The sequence below is a fragment of the Podarcis tiliguerta genome (genome assembly GCF_965153285.1).
Source record: "Podarcis tiliguerta genome assembly, chromosome: 14".
NCBI lineage: Eukaryota > Metazoa > Chordata > Lepidosauria > Squamata > Lacertidae > Podarcis > Podarcis tiliguerta.
Genome location: NC_139547.1, coordinates 19,778,079 through 19,794,593, shown reverse-complemented (window position 1 = coordinate 19,794,593; position 16,515 = coordinate 19,778,079). Strand labels below are relative to the sequence as shown.

General features: G+C 43.8%; 1 protein-coding gene across 3 annotated transcripts in view; it reads right to left on the bottom strand.

Moving 5' to 3' along the window:
* Nucleotides 1-16,515, bottom strand: part of NTRK3 (neurotrophic receptor tyrosine kinase 3) — a 409,192-nt gene that overhangs the window by 97,500 nt on the left and 295,177 nt on the right. The window contains exon 13 of one of the 3 annotated variants that reach the window (XM_083411960.1): nt 11,438-14,859. The exons of the other annotated variants lie outside the window; for them this stretch is intronic. Coding sequence (XP_083268086.1) covers nt 14,738-14,859 — 122 coding nt within the window. The 3' untranslated portion in view covers nt 11,438-14,737. Of the gene's footprint in view, nt 1-11,437; nt 14,860-16,515 lie in introns of those variants that run through there. 3 annotated transcript variants of the gene reach the window in all.

Below are 16,515 nucleotides of genomic sequence, written 5' to 3'. Positions count from 1 at the left end.
CCCAGAGTTCCCTGTGAAGAGAGATTGATTGTTAAACCTCTCTGTGAATGGTAGTTCAGGGTGGGGAATAGCGGTCTCCTAACAGTACCAATAATAATAATAATAATAATAATAATAATAATAATAATAAAATTTATTTATATCCCGCAACTCTGTCTTGCAGGCCCTGCGGAAAGATGTCAGGTCCCGCAGGGCCCTAGTCTCTTGTGACAGAGCGTTCCACCAGATTGGAGCCACAGCCGAGAAAGCCCTGGCTCTAGTTGAGGCCAGCCTAACCTCTCTGAGGCCTGGGACCTTCAGGATGTTTTTATTTGCAGACCATAGGTTTCTCTGTGGGGCATACCAGGAGAGGCGGTCCCGTAGGTATGAGGGTCCTAGGCCTTAACAAATTACAGCTCCCAGAATCCTTTGGGGGAAACCATGACTGTTAAAAGTGATATCAAAGTGCTTGGTATGGTGTGAATGTGGCCTCAGTCTAATCCTTAGAGATCTACGTGCTTCTCCTTTCTAGAGAGGAATGCTACAAGTCCAAACTATTGAACTGGCTCCCACCTATCATATGGAACCTACTCTTGTAACAAGGACACTGCACAGTTTTGGATTCATACAGTTTTTCTCACTCCAAGCAGGAATCTTTGGTCCCAGGAGTATCCATTTCTTCCCATTCTAGGGAATGGGAAACCCTTTAGAAACCAATACTCTTTCCTTCCAAGGCTGCTGGTGCAAGCAAGTCACTGGTATGTAGCCAACTTACCTTCATCTTGTAGCACGTTCCTTTCTCAGCTGTTTCCAACATTTTTAGGACGTCAGCCGTGGTGTTTTCATGGCAAAGAGACATGCACTTAAATAGTGTATCTTGTTTTATCTCAACTAACTATATGGGAAGAGACCAATTCTCACTACGAAGGTGGTACTACGGATGGAGAAGCTCCATTTTCACTCTCCCTCCAAGATCAGAATGGAGATCAATGCTCTAGGAGGGGAAAGTCTCCATTGGCATTGACGGGGAGCTTCTTTTTCTAAGGCTCCTAGCCACACAGGAGGTTGGGAATCTCCTTTTGAATCCCATGAGGGTGTGAAGAGCATAGTCTCCCATTAATGACTTAAAAGAGCCTTGCTGGATTGGGCCAAATTTCATCCAGCACAGCATCCTGCTCTCACAGTGGCCAAAGAGATGCCTATGGGAATCCCAATCTGAGCACAGCAGCACTCTTCCCCAGTTGTGATTTCCAGGAACTGCTATGCAGAGGCTTCCAACAGTGGCAGTAGACTATTAGCCACAGAGGCCACTGACAGTCACTCCCATTCTCTGCCTTTACAGTGATAATCAGGGTGCTCTCCATATTGAGCTAAGGAAAAATGAGTCCTTATTTGGCCTTAAGAGAGAATGATAGGTTTGGTTTTTGTTTTTTTACAGGATTTTAGACTGTGCATAAAATCTGAGTCTGAACATTTACGAGGCATGCAGACACTGGTATAAGTGGGTTGGGAGAGAGAACATGTCCTTAGATGAATAGTGTAGCTGCGAATGTAGCAAAGCACTGAGAAACTTGCTGTAGTTGAGTGAATCTCTTCTTGAAAGATCAGACTGATGTTGCCCAAACTTCTTGCTTTGGAGAACCCTTTCCTGCAATGATTTGTCTGCTAAGAAATCCTGTGTGCATCTTCCATAGAACCTTTGTGACTCAGTTATCATTCTGGGAGACTTTTTTTCAGTATACCTAGGGGGGCAACCAGCCATGCTCATTAGGACTTGCCATTGCCCCAATGAACCGACAACAAATCCCGACAATATGAAACGACAACATGCCCAGCACTTTGGTAGAATACTGTTTGGAGGGATCAGAAGGTGTGACGACACACTGCAGGTAAGTCATGGTTGTGTGAGGGGGGAATGAAAACAAAATGCATTCCAGAAAAACTTGTCTGCTATTATTGGGCTTCAAGTTAAGGAACGTCTGTCAAGAACTGGACTGAGAAGGAATAGTGGAGTCTCCTGAACCTCCCTGAGAAGAGGAGGACAATATAGATTTACAACAGTGGTTTGCAGAAGGTCATAGTTCACAGACTGCAGAGGGGAGAAGCTGGTAAATATTGGGAGAGGAGTAGCAGCAAGAAGAAGCACCAGGGGAGAGACAGCTGACAGACTCAGTGTCTTTAGAAAGCATTCCTGACCCCCCCCCCCCTCCCAGGACCCAGCAAACATTGAGAGTAGGAGAACAGAAAGCTCATAGGCAGAAAGCACAGATTAGCCGGCGCAGGGGTGACATAGAATACAGTGCTACCTCTGGTTATGAACTTAATTCGTTCTGGAGGTCCGTTCTTAAGCGGAAACTGTTCTTATCCTGACGTACGCTCTCGCTAATGGGGCCTCCCGCTGCACCGGAGGTGCACAATTTCCGTTCACATCCACTGCACCGGAGGCGCACAATTTCCGTTCACATCCTGGGGCAAAGTTCACAACCAGGAGTGGCTACTTCCGGGTTAGCAGAGCTTGTAACCTGAAATGTTCGTAACTAGAAGCGTTCGTAACCAGAGGTACCACTGTAGGAGGGACTGAGCAAGTGGGACTTTACATGGAGCAACACCATTATCTAAGAGAGACCACATTCCTTCTTCTCTCTCTGTGAATATTGAATAAAAGACTTGGTAAGAACTCTTCTTGTTTATCTACTTCTTGGCTGCCACCATGGGAAGGATCGGATTCCCTGAAGCCTGGCAACATCTGTTTGTGAGTTTCCAGGGAACTCCAGAACTTCGAGAAGCAAATTGGCTCGGACAAGCAATATGACTGTTGCAAGTTTCCCATGTGGAGACCAGTGGTTTCCATCTACAGGCAATGAGTCTGGTGTTGCCTTTGAGAACCTGGACTTTATTCCACTCCCCTTCCTGTTTCTGAACCCACATTTCAAACTTTATTTTGCAAACCAAATTAATTTTGAATGGAGCGTGTGTGTCAAGAATGAGGTCTTGATACTTTCCCTCCCCATCAATTAATCTCATGTACTTGAGCAAGCAAACTGGGTTTTGTGGGGGAAGCATATTCATTATTTATCATCAGTAACAACATGAATATAATTATGACTGCAATATTTTCACACAATTTGACCACTATGGCTGTTTTCCAGAACGACTCCTAGAACAGCGGTTAACGAAAAAAGGGGGGGAGGGGGGGAGCAGGAGCAATGCTGCTATTCCAGGATGTGAGAATTCTGGCACAGTGGATGGAACAGGGTGAAGGAGGTGAAAAACATATTTAGCAGTCCCATGTGATGAATATATATTGCTGGGTTGTACTAGTATTATTACCAATGGAAGACTGAATTTCTGAATGCTCCCTCATTTAAAACACTGCCAGAGAACATGGGATGGTGATTTCTCCCAGGTTCTCATTTCCCCCAGTTTTACGTTCAGTTATCCACATTTCCACATCAGGCTGCTTTTTATTTTTTTTAAGGTCCTAATTAAAAATTTATCACAAATTTCTCCTAATAAGCACATTCTTGTTTGCAATTTTGCCTAATACCCACATTTTGCCAAAGCAGTTTCTCCCCAAAGCAACCAAAGTATTTTTATGCACATATAAACCCTGTACCAAATAGGCATCTTTGCACACATTACCTGGCTGCCAAATGTGAAAAGCGCAAATTTCAGAAGATTCATACATTTTGGTTCATGCATTGTTTCAGAAAGCGTGAATTAGGTCACTTTAAATGTGAACTGAATTAAATGTATCCCCCCTTTCCTAATAAAGGGTAAGTCCAAGGGCTTAAGAGTGTGTTCTTCTTTCACCTGTTAAATGAGTTACTCACCTGACCAAGTTTTGGACTCATACCCTGTATGGTCTGTGGATCATTCCTGTCTTCTATATTCAATCCAAAAAATAATTCTCAAAACAAACACTGCAGTTATTGCTTATCCCAAATTCAAACAGGATGCAAAGTCGACTTTGGAATTTTGCAAATAGATCCTTCATTTCCTCGCCTGCTGAATTCATTGTTTGCCGGTTGTCATTTGTGGATTTATAATTCCCTCTTTGCCATCCATTATTTCCAGTGTTTAAGTAATGCAGGGTTGACAGCCATACGGTAATGCTACTAGTTAGTTAAATATTAAAATAATGACTTGGGAAGACATGAATTATTGTAAAGTCACATGAAAATAAGGCTCACAAATTGTGCATTTACAAGCCTGAGGCTGCCTGCGGGTCTCTAAGCTGATTTAACAACAGTTCCGTCAACACTTATTTAGGTTGGACTCAACGTTCTGGAACATGGCAGGAGGGGGAAAACAACAGCAACAAACCACCACTACCCCGCGTCTCACCACTGCTTCCAAGGGCCATTGTGCATAATGACTGTACTTAGGGTTGACACTGATCTGTACAAAGCTATGGGACTTGAAGTGGTGCAGAGCCGTAAGAAGGGGGGGGTGGACCGCCCTGGGTGTCATCGCTGAGAGGGGTGACATTCGGCATGCCATACGGCAGTGATTCCCAAGCCTACCCCGAGCCATCGGGGGGAGCTGCACCGCTTTGCCTTTATTTTGACAGCTCGGGGTAGGCTTGGGAGTTACAGGCAGGTGGCACACCCGGGAGTGACATTCAGCACACCGCGTGCCTATGACTCCCAAGCCTACCCCAAGACGTCAATGGGGGGGTGACAAAAAAAAAATTCCGCACCGGGTACCACCTTACCTTACTATGCCTCTGAAGTGGTGACCTTAGCTTCCTCTGGGGTAGCATGACAGAAGAGAGACCTGCTGGCCTGCCCACTGCTGGTGATGAGAAAGAGGTACAGCAGCCTATGAACTGGTTCAGAAGTTGTCAGGTGGAGCAAAGGGGCCAATGAGGTTTCCCCTAGCCCCAGACTCTGGCCTGATTCCACTGTTCTTCCATAGATGGGGAGTGTTTCTGTGTGGGTGGGTGCAGGAGCATTTAAAGGATGCACTGTCTAGGAAAAGCTTTTAACCCCTGCATTTTGTTGACTTTGTAATCCCCAAAACACTTGGGAGACAGCGAGGTGGCATAAGAGGAAGCCTCCTGAGTCAGGCCATTGTTCTGGGTACATCAGGCCAGTTTGTATCAGGATTTGCAAGGATTGCATTCCTCAAGCATCACTATGTATGCAACTTCACACCTGGGTTGGGGAGGCACATGTCTGAAACGCTCCTTAGAAGGAAAAAGAAAATGGTCCATATATAACTTAGGCTTGTTCACATACTTATCTAGAATAGTTTTAGGATACTGTGTACCGTTCTAGTCAAGTCACCTCAAAAAAAGTTCTTGCAAAGTTGGAAATGATTCAGAAAAGGGAAACCAAAACCATCAAGGGGATGCAGTGACTCAGCTATGAGGAAAGGTAGCAACATCTGGAATATTTGATTTAGAGAAAAGGCAAGAGGTGGCCTGATAGAAGTTTAAAAATTGTGCATGGCATAGAGAAAGTAGACAGAGAAAGGTTGTTTTTTTCTCTCACACACAAACACACAGAGTACAAGAGCTCGTGGCCATTCAAAGAAGCTGAATGTTGCAAGATTCAGGACTGATAAAGGAAAGTACTTCTTCATGCAGTGTGTGAACTACGGAACTCCCTCCCCTCAGAGGCAGGGATGACCATCAATTGGACAAATTCATCTAGGAGAAGGCTATCAGTGGTGCTGGCCATGACGGCTATGCTCTGCTTCCATTGTCAGAGGCAGTAATGCTTCTGAATTACCAGTTGCTGGAAAACAAAGGAGGGGAGAGTTCTGTTGCATCGAGGTCCTGTTTCCCATGGGCATCTGGGTGGCCACTGTGAAAACAGGATGCTGGCCTAGATGGGCCATTGGCCTTGTTCAGCTGGGCTCTTAATGTGCTCTTAACTGTGTGCTGGGATCACACGCAGGAGCAGGGCTATGCATCCAACCCACCCCGATGTTGTGTGTCCCTGTCACTAGGCCTTCTGCTCTCTTCCCAAGGTTCTGTATGAAGATCAGAAAAGAGAACACTAAGGAAGTAGCTGCTCATACATAGGGTTCCATGGGAGCAGGACATCAACATTATCAGGTGTCCTGTTTTTGTGCTCCATCGGGGCACAGAGAGAAGTAATATTCTCTACTACTGCTGCTAAACATGAACACCCTACAAACAAGTAAATGTATGAATAGGGTTATTATACATTCCCGCTACCTCACTACCCTCCCCCTGCCATAAACAAACAGACTCTTTCCATTAGTAATGCTCTCAAGCTAACCCCTAGTAGATAAATTTCCCCTTCAGAGAATCTCTGGTCATTACTCTTGCAACTTGTTAAACTTTTATGCTGATTGATTGAGACCTTGGAGGGTTGGCAAATAACAAGGGAAGGAGGGCTCTCTACTGATTACACAAGCCAGAGCTGGAAATGTGCAAACTAGTAAACAAACAAGCAACTCATAAAAAGGGGTGCTGCCCTCCGTCCATCAATTTGTCTTTCACACACTTTTCCTCCACTCCTTTGAGCCTCTGCTTAGCACTTTACCACCATATGAACTACTTTTTATCCCTTTCTAATACCTGAGTTTAACCTGAAGCACCTGCGGACTGCACCAAAAGTTCAGATCGAAATGAGAGGAAGATGCTCTGTTGACATTGCCAGAGCTCTGGGGGCTTATGATTCTCTAAGGGTGTACAAGCCTTCTTGGGAACTTTGATCTTCCTGGATTCCTGGATTCAAAAGGGCAAAGATGGAAGTCCCAGTGGACACTGGGGCCAAGGGAGGATGGAGAAGGCAGGTAAATCCTTTTGGATTTCCCCAGAGCAGGTTGGAGGGTGTGCCTTTGGAGAATTTGTGAAAAACAACTTCAATATAAACTATCCATATACGTTGGAAAACAAACAATGTATAAATTGAAGAGTATTTGTTGGGGGTATTCTCTTACTTTCTGATGTCTTATAATAATTATAGCAACGATATAATTAGATCTGTGCGCAAGCAGGGGGGGGGGGGGACCGTAAGCATTTTTCACCTGCTTCTCACAAAACATGCATCACATTTCTTTGCAACGTTGACACCATTCTACAAAAGGGTGTTAAACTGTTAGCAGGGTACAGGGAGGAGAAGGAGGAGTTTGGGAAAAGAGGGGATGTGCTCCTGTTGCCAAGGCATCAGAATAAACAGTTCCCCTTGCCCTGATCCTGCCATGCAAGTCGGTTTATAGTGCGTACAGGGATGTTCATTTTGATGCCAGACATCCACACTTCATTACTGTCAGTGGGATGCATGTTCAGGAACACTTCAGATGTGCCTACCCATACACATTCTTCCCGAACTAGTCATGCATAATTATCTCCCATTAGAACTAGATTGGCTTGAGAGACTTGCACCAAAACACACTGACAGTTCCCATCACCATTGTAGCCTGCAGAAACAGCAAGACAGAAAGCATCAGCTCAATGATCTGGACAACAAAGAGGTGTTTCCCCCTCTGAGATGGCTTCATTTGCTGTCAATGACATTGTCCCATGGGACAAACACAATTGGCCATGTGGCTCCATGCCATCATCAGGTTCACTATGTGTTCCCTAACTGGTTGAAATAACAGAGTAAAATAGGAAGAAGTCCTAAACATGCACTGAAGAAGCAGTAGCGGATTAGGGTGGTGAATGAGCCTTGCAAATGGGGAAAGGCCATTAAGGTAACAGAGTTGCTTTTGCTGCCTGTGTGTCTCCTTCTCCCACCCTCCTCACTGCTACACCATCACCCACTTTTGACATCCCACCTGATTCTTCCAATCCCATGTTGACGTAAAATCATAAATCAACGTGTGCTACCCAGCCTAGTGTAGGAAGGGTGGGGCAATAACCAGCACTTACCCTGCTACAACCTCAGCTGGGAAGAGGTGGGAGAGGTTGGCAGAGAACAAAACAAGGATCAAAGATAATGCAATACGTATTGACTGTTCACTTCTGCAGTGTTTTCTTTGGAAAAGAGCATTTTTCAGCATTTTTATTTTTGCAGTGGATGATAAGTCATATGCTAGCTTGTTCAGAGGCTCAATAAGTAAAGCAGACCAGACAGAGTGGCAACATTCCAGCTTTTCATTGGTGACTCACTGGAGTGTGGAGAGGCCAAAGCATGCAGGAAATCCTGCATTCAGTCTGCAGTTTAAAGGGGTGGAGGAATATCCAACCTGCAGGCCAGTCTTGTTCAACCAGGGAGTTCAATTTGACCTGAGTGACATCAGCTGATAGGCAGTTAAGGGACCTACATTTGACGCCTGCAAAATGCAGGCTTCTTTCTGCCCTCCTCATCACCCAAGCTGGCTGTCAGGCACTTGGGAAACTTGCATGATGGGTTTTGAGAGATGGGTGAGACAACCCTCTTCTCAATCATGTGATGTCATAGGGTTGTCTTGTGAAGGATAATCAGGTTGTCCCACTCACCTGTCAAAGATGCCTCACGAGGTGAGGCCAGATGCAGATTTGGCTTCCTGGAGCCAAAAGGACTCCACACCCCTTGGCTGTGAACCTGAAGACTCACTGTCAGTCAGAGTAGGCAATACAGTAGATGGACAGCCTGGTATAAGACTGCTTCATATGTTGAAGCATGGCAGAAGGCACAGGCACAAGCTGTCTCTACACATGTAAAGGTGTTTGTGTGAAGGTGTGTACACTTGTTTACTTGCACAGCTCAACGGTTGTCTACACAGACTACATCTGCTGAGCACTTCATGTAAATAACTGCATGTGTGTAAAGCTCAATTAGTGTGGACACAGGTCCAGTGATTGTACACTTGATGAAAGTAATGTGTGAACACCTCTAGAGTGTAGTAGAGTGTAGCATACTCAAGCCTCTGAAAAGAGAGACAGACATAAGTTTCCAAGTAGGAGCAGTCTATTTGAGCAGTGGGAACATGGAATTTCAGCAGCAGCAATCTTTAAGGTCCTGTCCTTAACCATTCCCAACTTACCCCAATGCCAAATTTCCTTATGGATGTGGTGGTGGGGCTTCCCTTGGAGCTTTCCCTGGACACAGAAATCCATAGTTACTCTACTGTTCACTGCATCTACTCACCAGTCACAGAAGATACCCTAATTAGATGTGAATAGAAGGGAGAAAAGGGTGAAGAAAACCTGCCCCAGGCGCCAGCGGGATGTATAATGTCTGAAAGCCAGCTTTGGATATCAAAAAGACCATCAAAAGTAATGTCTTTATTTTTACTTATTAGGGACTAGTGTGAGACCATCAAAACTTCCTATATTTCTCCCGCTCCCATGATAGCTGTGGTGTTGCTGTTGATAGATGTTGCTGTTGCAACATCTTCTGATGTCAGTTCAAACAATTCCCCATCTTGGATTTTCCCTGAAGTTCTCAAGGACTCTCAGAGACAGTGGTAGATTGGCAGCAGTAAAAAGTAGTTTTTGTATCTGATGGCTCACGTAGCCACTGAAAAAGTTCTTTCCAGCTTGGTATGACACACAGACAAGAGGGGCCTTTCATATCATCCCTGAGGAATCTCAATATCCTTCTCCACTCTAGAGAGACAAAAGGGGGTAGTCTCTGTGTGACATGAAATTAACTTAATCTATGAGCAACTTTCCATCTACACATCACAGTTGAAGGCTACTGTCCTCCATTCTGACAGAGCCTTCTAGGGACATTTTAAAACTCTAGCAAGGCCACAAGGAAAAATGAAATAATCAACAGAAACATCTCAGACCCCTTAAGTAACAAGAATATGCACAGCTGAAGACAGCTTGAGAGTTCTGGCTAGATAAGGCCAAGCAACTAAAGAACAAAACTTCAAATTCCTCCACCACTTTAAAAGGACATGTCCTCATTTGCCCTTAAAAGTTGCTTCCTGCAACCATCTTTCACCTCTACAGATAGCTTCTTCAGCCAACTGCTGACCTGTGATTATGCGACTGGCTTGAGTTGGCTCCAAATAGTTGTCCAAAGCAACACATGAAGTTAATGTGATTGTTCCCCTACAGTCAAAATTGTTAGAGGGGTTTTGAAGGAAGCCAAACAATGATTTTGGTACAAGCAATGGATCTTTCTCAAGGAAGGCCTCACACATCCAATGATCATTACCAGATTTCACTTAAGAAGAAATTCACAGCTACTATGTGGGGTTAGGGCTCCTCCTTTGTCCAGTTCATCTGTTGTTCTGCTGCCTCAGAATAAAATACATAACTTTTTTTAGAAAATAAGTTGGAACTATCAATATTCTGCACATCCATTAATTTCTCCTTATGGTAAGAAAGGTACCAGTTGTCCATATAAATGCAGCTGATATTGATTTTTTTTATTTATTTTAAAAATCATGCATCTCTAGTCCATGTAATCTCCCTACTGTTGGCATCCCTAAGCCACTCTAGAAAAAAAGAAGAGGAAGAGGAAGGGTTCAAAGATGGCTTACATGCATATGTTCATTGCTGGCTGATGGAAGAGTTGCAATGACTTGCACATGTGAAAACTCATCAGCAATTATTTACATGAAACTTTAGTATTGCTACTCATCATCATCCTGCTTACTAGAATGCCTGAATCAAGTTTTCACCATTATGTGAAAGGAACCATCTTACGGAAAAGAATCCATCTCAGAGATGCACTTACTGTAGCTGTGCGGGACCATAAATCGTCACAATCTTGGTACAACTGACCCCCATAACATTTTCACCACATTATCACAATGCTACAATTTGAACCTACCATAACTTGGGAAAAAGGTTATGAAATTTTACTTCTAAATGTGATTGGCTGGTTGATGTCCCTAGAACAGGAGAATTGGCTCAATGGTTAGTGACCGTTCCTCCTCAGTGAGATGGCATAGATTAGCTGTCCCCAACCTTGAGTCATCAGGTGCTGTTGGACTACAACTTTAATCATCCCTAGCTAGCATGGTCAATGGTTACTGGTAGTTGTAGTACAACAATAGCTGAGGGTCCAAGGTTGGGCAAATGAAAATTTTCATTCATTCATCATTCTTGAAGACATTATAAGAGCCAAGAAGAACTCCAGAGGGGCCTCTTTGCCTGGCCAGCTAAGAAACCCTCTGAAAAACTCAACAACTGCACTGATTTGAATCTTTGTAAACTACCTTAATGAATTAGCTTGTTTTATCTGCATAAATTAGCTTTATTACTTTACCAGCACAATCTCAGCCCACTGGTGATTAATTACAGCTCTATTTCACTCTGCTTGACAACAGTATCTCCTCACAATGCAGTGCCTTTCAGTGGACTCAGTTCACACATTCAACTGCTAGCCAGCAAGTGTCAAGTTATTAAGTGGTGCATACATGTCTGTGTGGACCAGCTCAAAGGTCAAATAGCATCCGCCACATGACAAATAATTTCATTTCTCCCTACAGCACATGCCATTTGGCTTCTGTAGCAATGATGAGAAAAGACACGTCATTGGGAATTTTATTGATTTGTTTTGCTTTCAAAAGGAAAGACTCCGTGCAGCAGTTTAATTAGAAAATAAAGTGTTTATTAAGAAACTAGACATCAAAGACCCCTAGAGTCTCTGTGAAAGGGGATGTTCCCATTTTCATAGCACAAGATGACAGACATGGTATAAGAGAAGAGAAATGATCAGGGGTGGAGGAGTCTCGTTGGTGGGAAATGAGGTAATGATTTACAATAATTAAAATCAGGAACAACTTTTCCCTTAAAACTTGCGACGTAAAGCCACCAATTGCAAGTGCCCAAGGCCTGGATCTCCTACCCACCCTGCCCCACTTTTCAACATTAAGGAACTACCAGAGACTTTTCCACTGCTCAAGTCAGTCCTTCCAAAACTACGCGGTGAGAACTGTGTCAAAAGAAATAAACCCGACCGTTCAAGACTAGTGTGAGTCCAGCAGATCCACCCATAGAGTAGGACATCTGTTGACTCTCTGCATCACACCTTGGGAGAAGGCAAGGTCAGAGCAATCAAGCTTCCACTGGGGGTGTTCAAATTTGGCCAAGTTTCTGCTATGGGTGTGATTGGGAAAAATCAACTGCTGCTGATGCAGACACAAAGCAGCCATAACTTCCTGTTGGTTCTCTGTGCAAGTCACTGTTCTCAGCCTACCACCCCAAACAGTGACCCACACAAAGTAGGAGTGGTTTCCTCTTCAGGTGTTTAGCTGCTCTCTTTCCACACTTTCAACAAAAATATTTCTTATCTGGTAAAAGACGAAAGTGTGCTTCCAGTTTTAATTCAGTGTACAATAGATCTCAGAAGTATGAGAAACAACGATCAGACACACTTCCATTTGTCCCATGATCTCTAGTTACAGGTTTGAGAGGTTCTTTCTTTTCTTTTCTTTTGTTCTACCACTTTCCCTGGGAAAACCCAGCCGAGACAAATGTCAATTCACAGAAAACCAAACCGATGTTTGCTCTGGTGGGTTTTCCCAAGGAAAGTGGTAGGACAGAAGAAGAACCTCTCAGACTCGTGACTAGGAATCATAGGATAAATGGGAGTGTGGACATGCCTTAAGTTGATCACAGTGAGGGAAAATGTAATGGTGTTCCTGAAAATTTGTAATACCAACACCAGGACACGTTGAGTTAGCCTCAGATCTGGGTTGAGAAACAACAACAAGCAAGACAAATGGTCCTGTGAATGTAACCCAAACTGGAGATTAGGCCCACATTGTTTCCCAGCATTCTCTGCTTTGACAAAGAGCCTCTCAGAATTAACCACATTTTGGTTGCTTTGTTTCTTATTTAATTCCAACCAAATCCACTCCTCCAGTCTTGAAAAGGAGGCAAACGCCTGGCCTGTGTCTACACTGTCATTTCATTAAAACTGCTAGCTTTATATTTGGGCTCCAGTTCACTCGGTTATCTGCGCAAACTGGCAAACTGGCAAAAGACAGAATAAAGTGATGCATGGCTTTCGAGAAGTATCCTGAGGAGAAATTTGAAGAGAACATCCCAGCAGATGCATGAAAGGGCAACGCTAGTGGAATGTCCTCAGCTCTGGTACCTCAAGCTTCGATATTCTCTCTCTCGCCCCTCTGCCTATGAAGTTACCAACCAGAATGAGCAATTTTGGAAACTACATAATATGGAGAGCATTTGAGAAAATTGATGTCTCCATCGCTCATGGGCTGATAAGAGACCTCATGAACCTCTACCACCTGCTAGAATCCTGCAAATTGTTTAACAGAAGGCCTGCCTGTGTTTAACAAATTTGCATAAGTAAATTTTCTTCAAAATATGGAATCTGAAGGGGTGGGGAGAGAACTCTATCTACTATTGGTCATTTCATAGAACACATACTTACCAGATAGAGTTTTTAAAAAAGAAAGAATTAAATTAAATTTAAAATAAACTCCTGAGGGTGGTATTCAAGGATCGGTTACCCTTCCACTCCCACCATTATGATAAGTTTTGGGAATGCAGTTAAAATGATAAGAAGAAAGGAATGTGTTTACGTATAGATATTAATATTGATCCAAGTCCAGAATCAATATTTGTGTTTATGTCAGAGAATAAGCAATGAAATTTTGACTCAGATCCCCCTTTGCTTAGTTTGTATGCCTTGAGCCAACCATTTGGTGTGCACGACAGAATTATAATACATCTCTAACTCGGTGAAAAAGAAATGGGGGGTTATGGTGGTGGAAGGAGGTGTTCAGGAAGGCAAAAGAGACGGTCGGTTTGCAGACTGGGGATGGAAATACACTTGCGTGGCCTTCCACGCTTCTCTTTCTCTGCCCTATTGGCGTATCACTGACTGGGATCACCACTCCTCATCCATCCAGGTGTGAAGTCCAGGAGAGCACCGCCTTGCCCTACACCTTCCGCCCCCAGGTAAAGCCATTATACAAGCAGCAGGGAAGAGGCTGGTGTACAAAAAAATGGAACACTGAGATAGCTGAAGAGAGGCTCTAACACACAAAACGCACGCGCACACACAAACAGAAAGATCCTCCTAGGACATTTGTATTTTCTAAAAAAACAAAACCCAAACCCAAAGCCACTGGTATCTTTTCCTCCAGGTAGGGTAGCAGAACTTCTCCATCGTCACAAAAAAACCCATCGTTTCTGTGTAACAGCTTGGGGCTAGGTGGACGGAGGGTGGGGTGGGGACAGAAGTGGGATGGAGGGGGGCTGGCTTTGTTCTTACCAAGGGTCTTCACTCTGTTAAAGCATCTTCTGTACTCCCCATCTTCTCTTCCACGGGGGCATCTCCCATGACCTGGCCACCACCATGAGTGACTGATCTAGCAGGCGGCTTTAACAGAATGTTGTGATGTCACAAGGATTCCAGGTGGGAAGGGCCACAGCTAAAGTTGCTGGACTTCAATTGGTCGGTTTCGTTCTTTTTTTAATTTATTTTTTAAAGCAAAGTGCAACTGCTGGGATGACGCCTTCAAGGTTCCTTAATTAAAAAAAGGAAACTTTTTGTTTTTGTTTTGTTGCTCTGCTTTGCTCTTGTTGTGCCTTGCAGGAAACACCGTGACCAACAGAGGGAAAGAACACAGTGACCAACAGAGGAGAAGAATAACCCTGTGATCTGGTGACAGAAAAATAATAATATACTGTATATAACCCCTTGGTCTTTTTCAGCATGGTGCAGACTGAGGTCCAGTCCCACAAGGCGGCGGCTTTGATCCATATACAGACCGCAGTCTCCCACTGTGTCCCACAGCGATCAAAGGGCACAGTCAACAAACTTGACATCAGAACAATGAAACCTTTCAGGGAGGTTTTTGATTTGATATGTTTTTGTCTTTGTTTTTGCTTTGCACCGTTGTTTGTGGTTTTTTAAAAGCCATGACGTCCTTTGCTGAAATAAACACTGACATCCTCAACATAAATGCCATGATGGTTAAGAGGATTAGAATGTCCAGGAAGGGTTATTGGATTCAACATAATTTCTCTGAAACCTAAAGCAGGGAAAGGGGGAATGGGAGACAAAGGGGGGAGGAAAGAAAACACAGAGAAGAGAGGGGGGGAAGGGGGAAAAAATAAAGCAATCCCACAAAATAAAGATCCAAACTAGAAAAGAACAGAGAGATAGTGACATACATGTAATTGTTTTCAAAAGAACTAAAAGGAATAAAAGTAGCCACCTGGCTGCAGTTGGGGTACATCCACGTTGTCTCGTAAACTGCTACCTTCCCCCTCCTATCAGATTAAAATTAAAAGCTGCATTGAGAAGGGCACATTCTGAATTAGAGGAGGGAGATAAGAGGCTTGCCTTCTTTACATTCCATTTCTCTGGGTTGCATCCAACAAAATTTTACTCAAGGCAGACCCATTATAATGGACCAAAGTTCACCATTCCTATTAATTTCAACCAGTCTACTCTGAGCGAAACATAATTGGATACAACCCTCCTGCTACGCTTTCACTTTAAACCTGCCTTTCTTCCAACATGGAACTCAAGATGGCGTGTATAGGATTCTCTGGGTGTTTTCCAGCTGAGCAAGGACTCATCCTAGACCTGCTTAGTTTCAGCAAAGTGGTGGTGCCATATTTAATTACACACATGCACCATCCTGTTCCCAGGGGTTGGGGTAAGGGATACTTGGGGTAGGAAACCAGGGCTAGGAAACCAGCCTTGGGTAAGCAGCACCACAACACTTATTCAGTGGGACATCTCTGTTTAACACCACCTTCCTTAGTTAATTTATTTCTTATTAAATGACCTGGATGCGCCTGAGCTTTCATTGCTTCCCTTTTGTCCATGGTGGCCTACAAGAGCAACCATCTATGTGATCACATTTGGGCACTTGGGGGTACAGAATCGTGTTCTCAGAGGGCAACCTGACAACTGGCTCAGAGAGACCCCAAATCCTTGAGGATGGGTCCATGCAGTGATCTAATTCACCTCTTCTGTAGACATGATGTGGACTGCTGGCAGGTTCTCAACATGCCTGCAGTCATAAAATTTAACACGGCAATATGTGGTGACTTTTTGAGCAATCTTTTCCACACTTTGAGTGGGAACAATTGCTATGTAAATAAGCAATATGTATTGCACTATTGGTAATAATCTGGAAATGTCCCCACCATGCTTACAAAGGAGCTACTTTATGTGACCTAGCCTAGCCTTGTAAATAAGTCTACAGATGTGCCTGTCATTTGTTTCACCGGTATGCTATGAAAGTTTCATTTTCTCAGATCATAACCTCTAATTTCATCTACTTACTAAATAGAGTGCACACTTAAACAATCTACAGGTGCCTCTGGTTTATGTCAACTGGAGATGCTGGGATGGAGATGTTGCTGGACTCCAACTCCCATCAGCCCCAAGCAGCACAGCCAATAATAAGGGATGATGGAAAAGGTAGCCAAGCAACATTGGGAAGGTCATGTCCTAGAGGTCACCTACGCACTATAGTTAGTTGACTGGCAAATTACTCTCTTTGTTGGTGAACTGGCTCTTAATTTTGCTAGAGTGTTATGGGTTTCTGAATTCTGAATGTTTCAGTAATTGGAGAGCAATATACAATGACTGTAAAAGTTAGCTAACTTTTACAGCACCTATAATGGACATCTAAATTGAAAATGCAGCTCCAGGTTAAAACAAACAACAT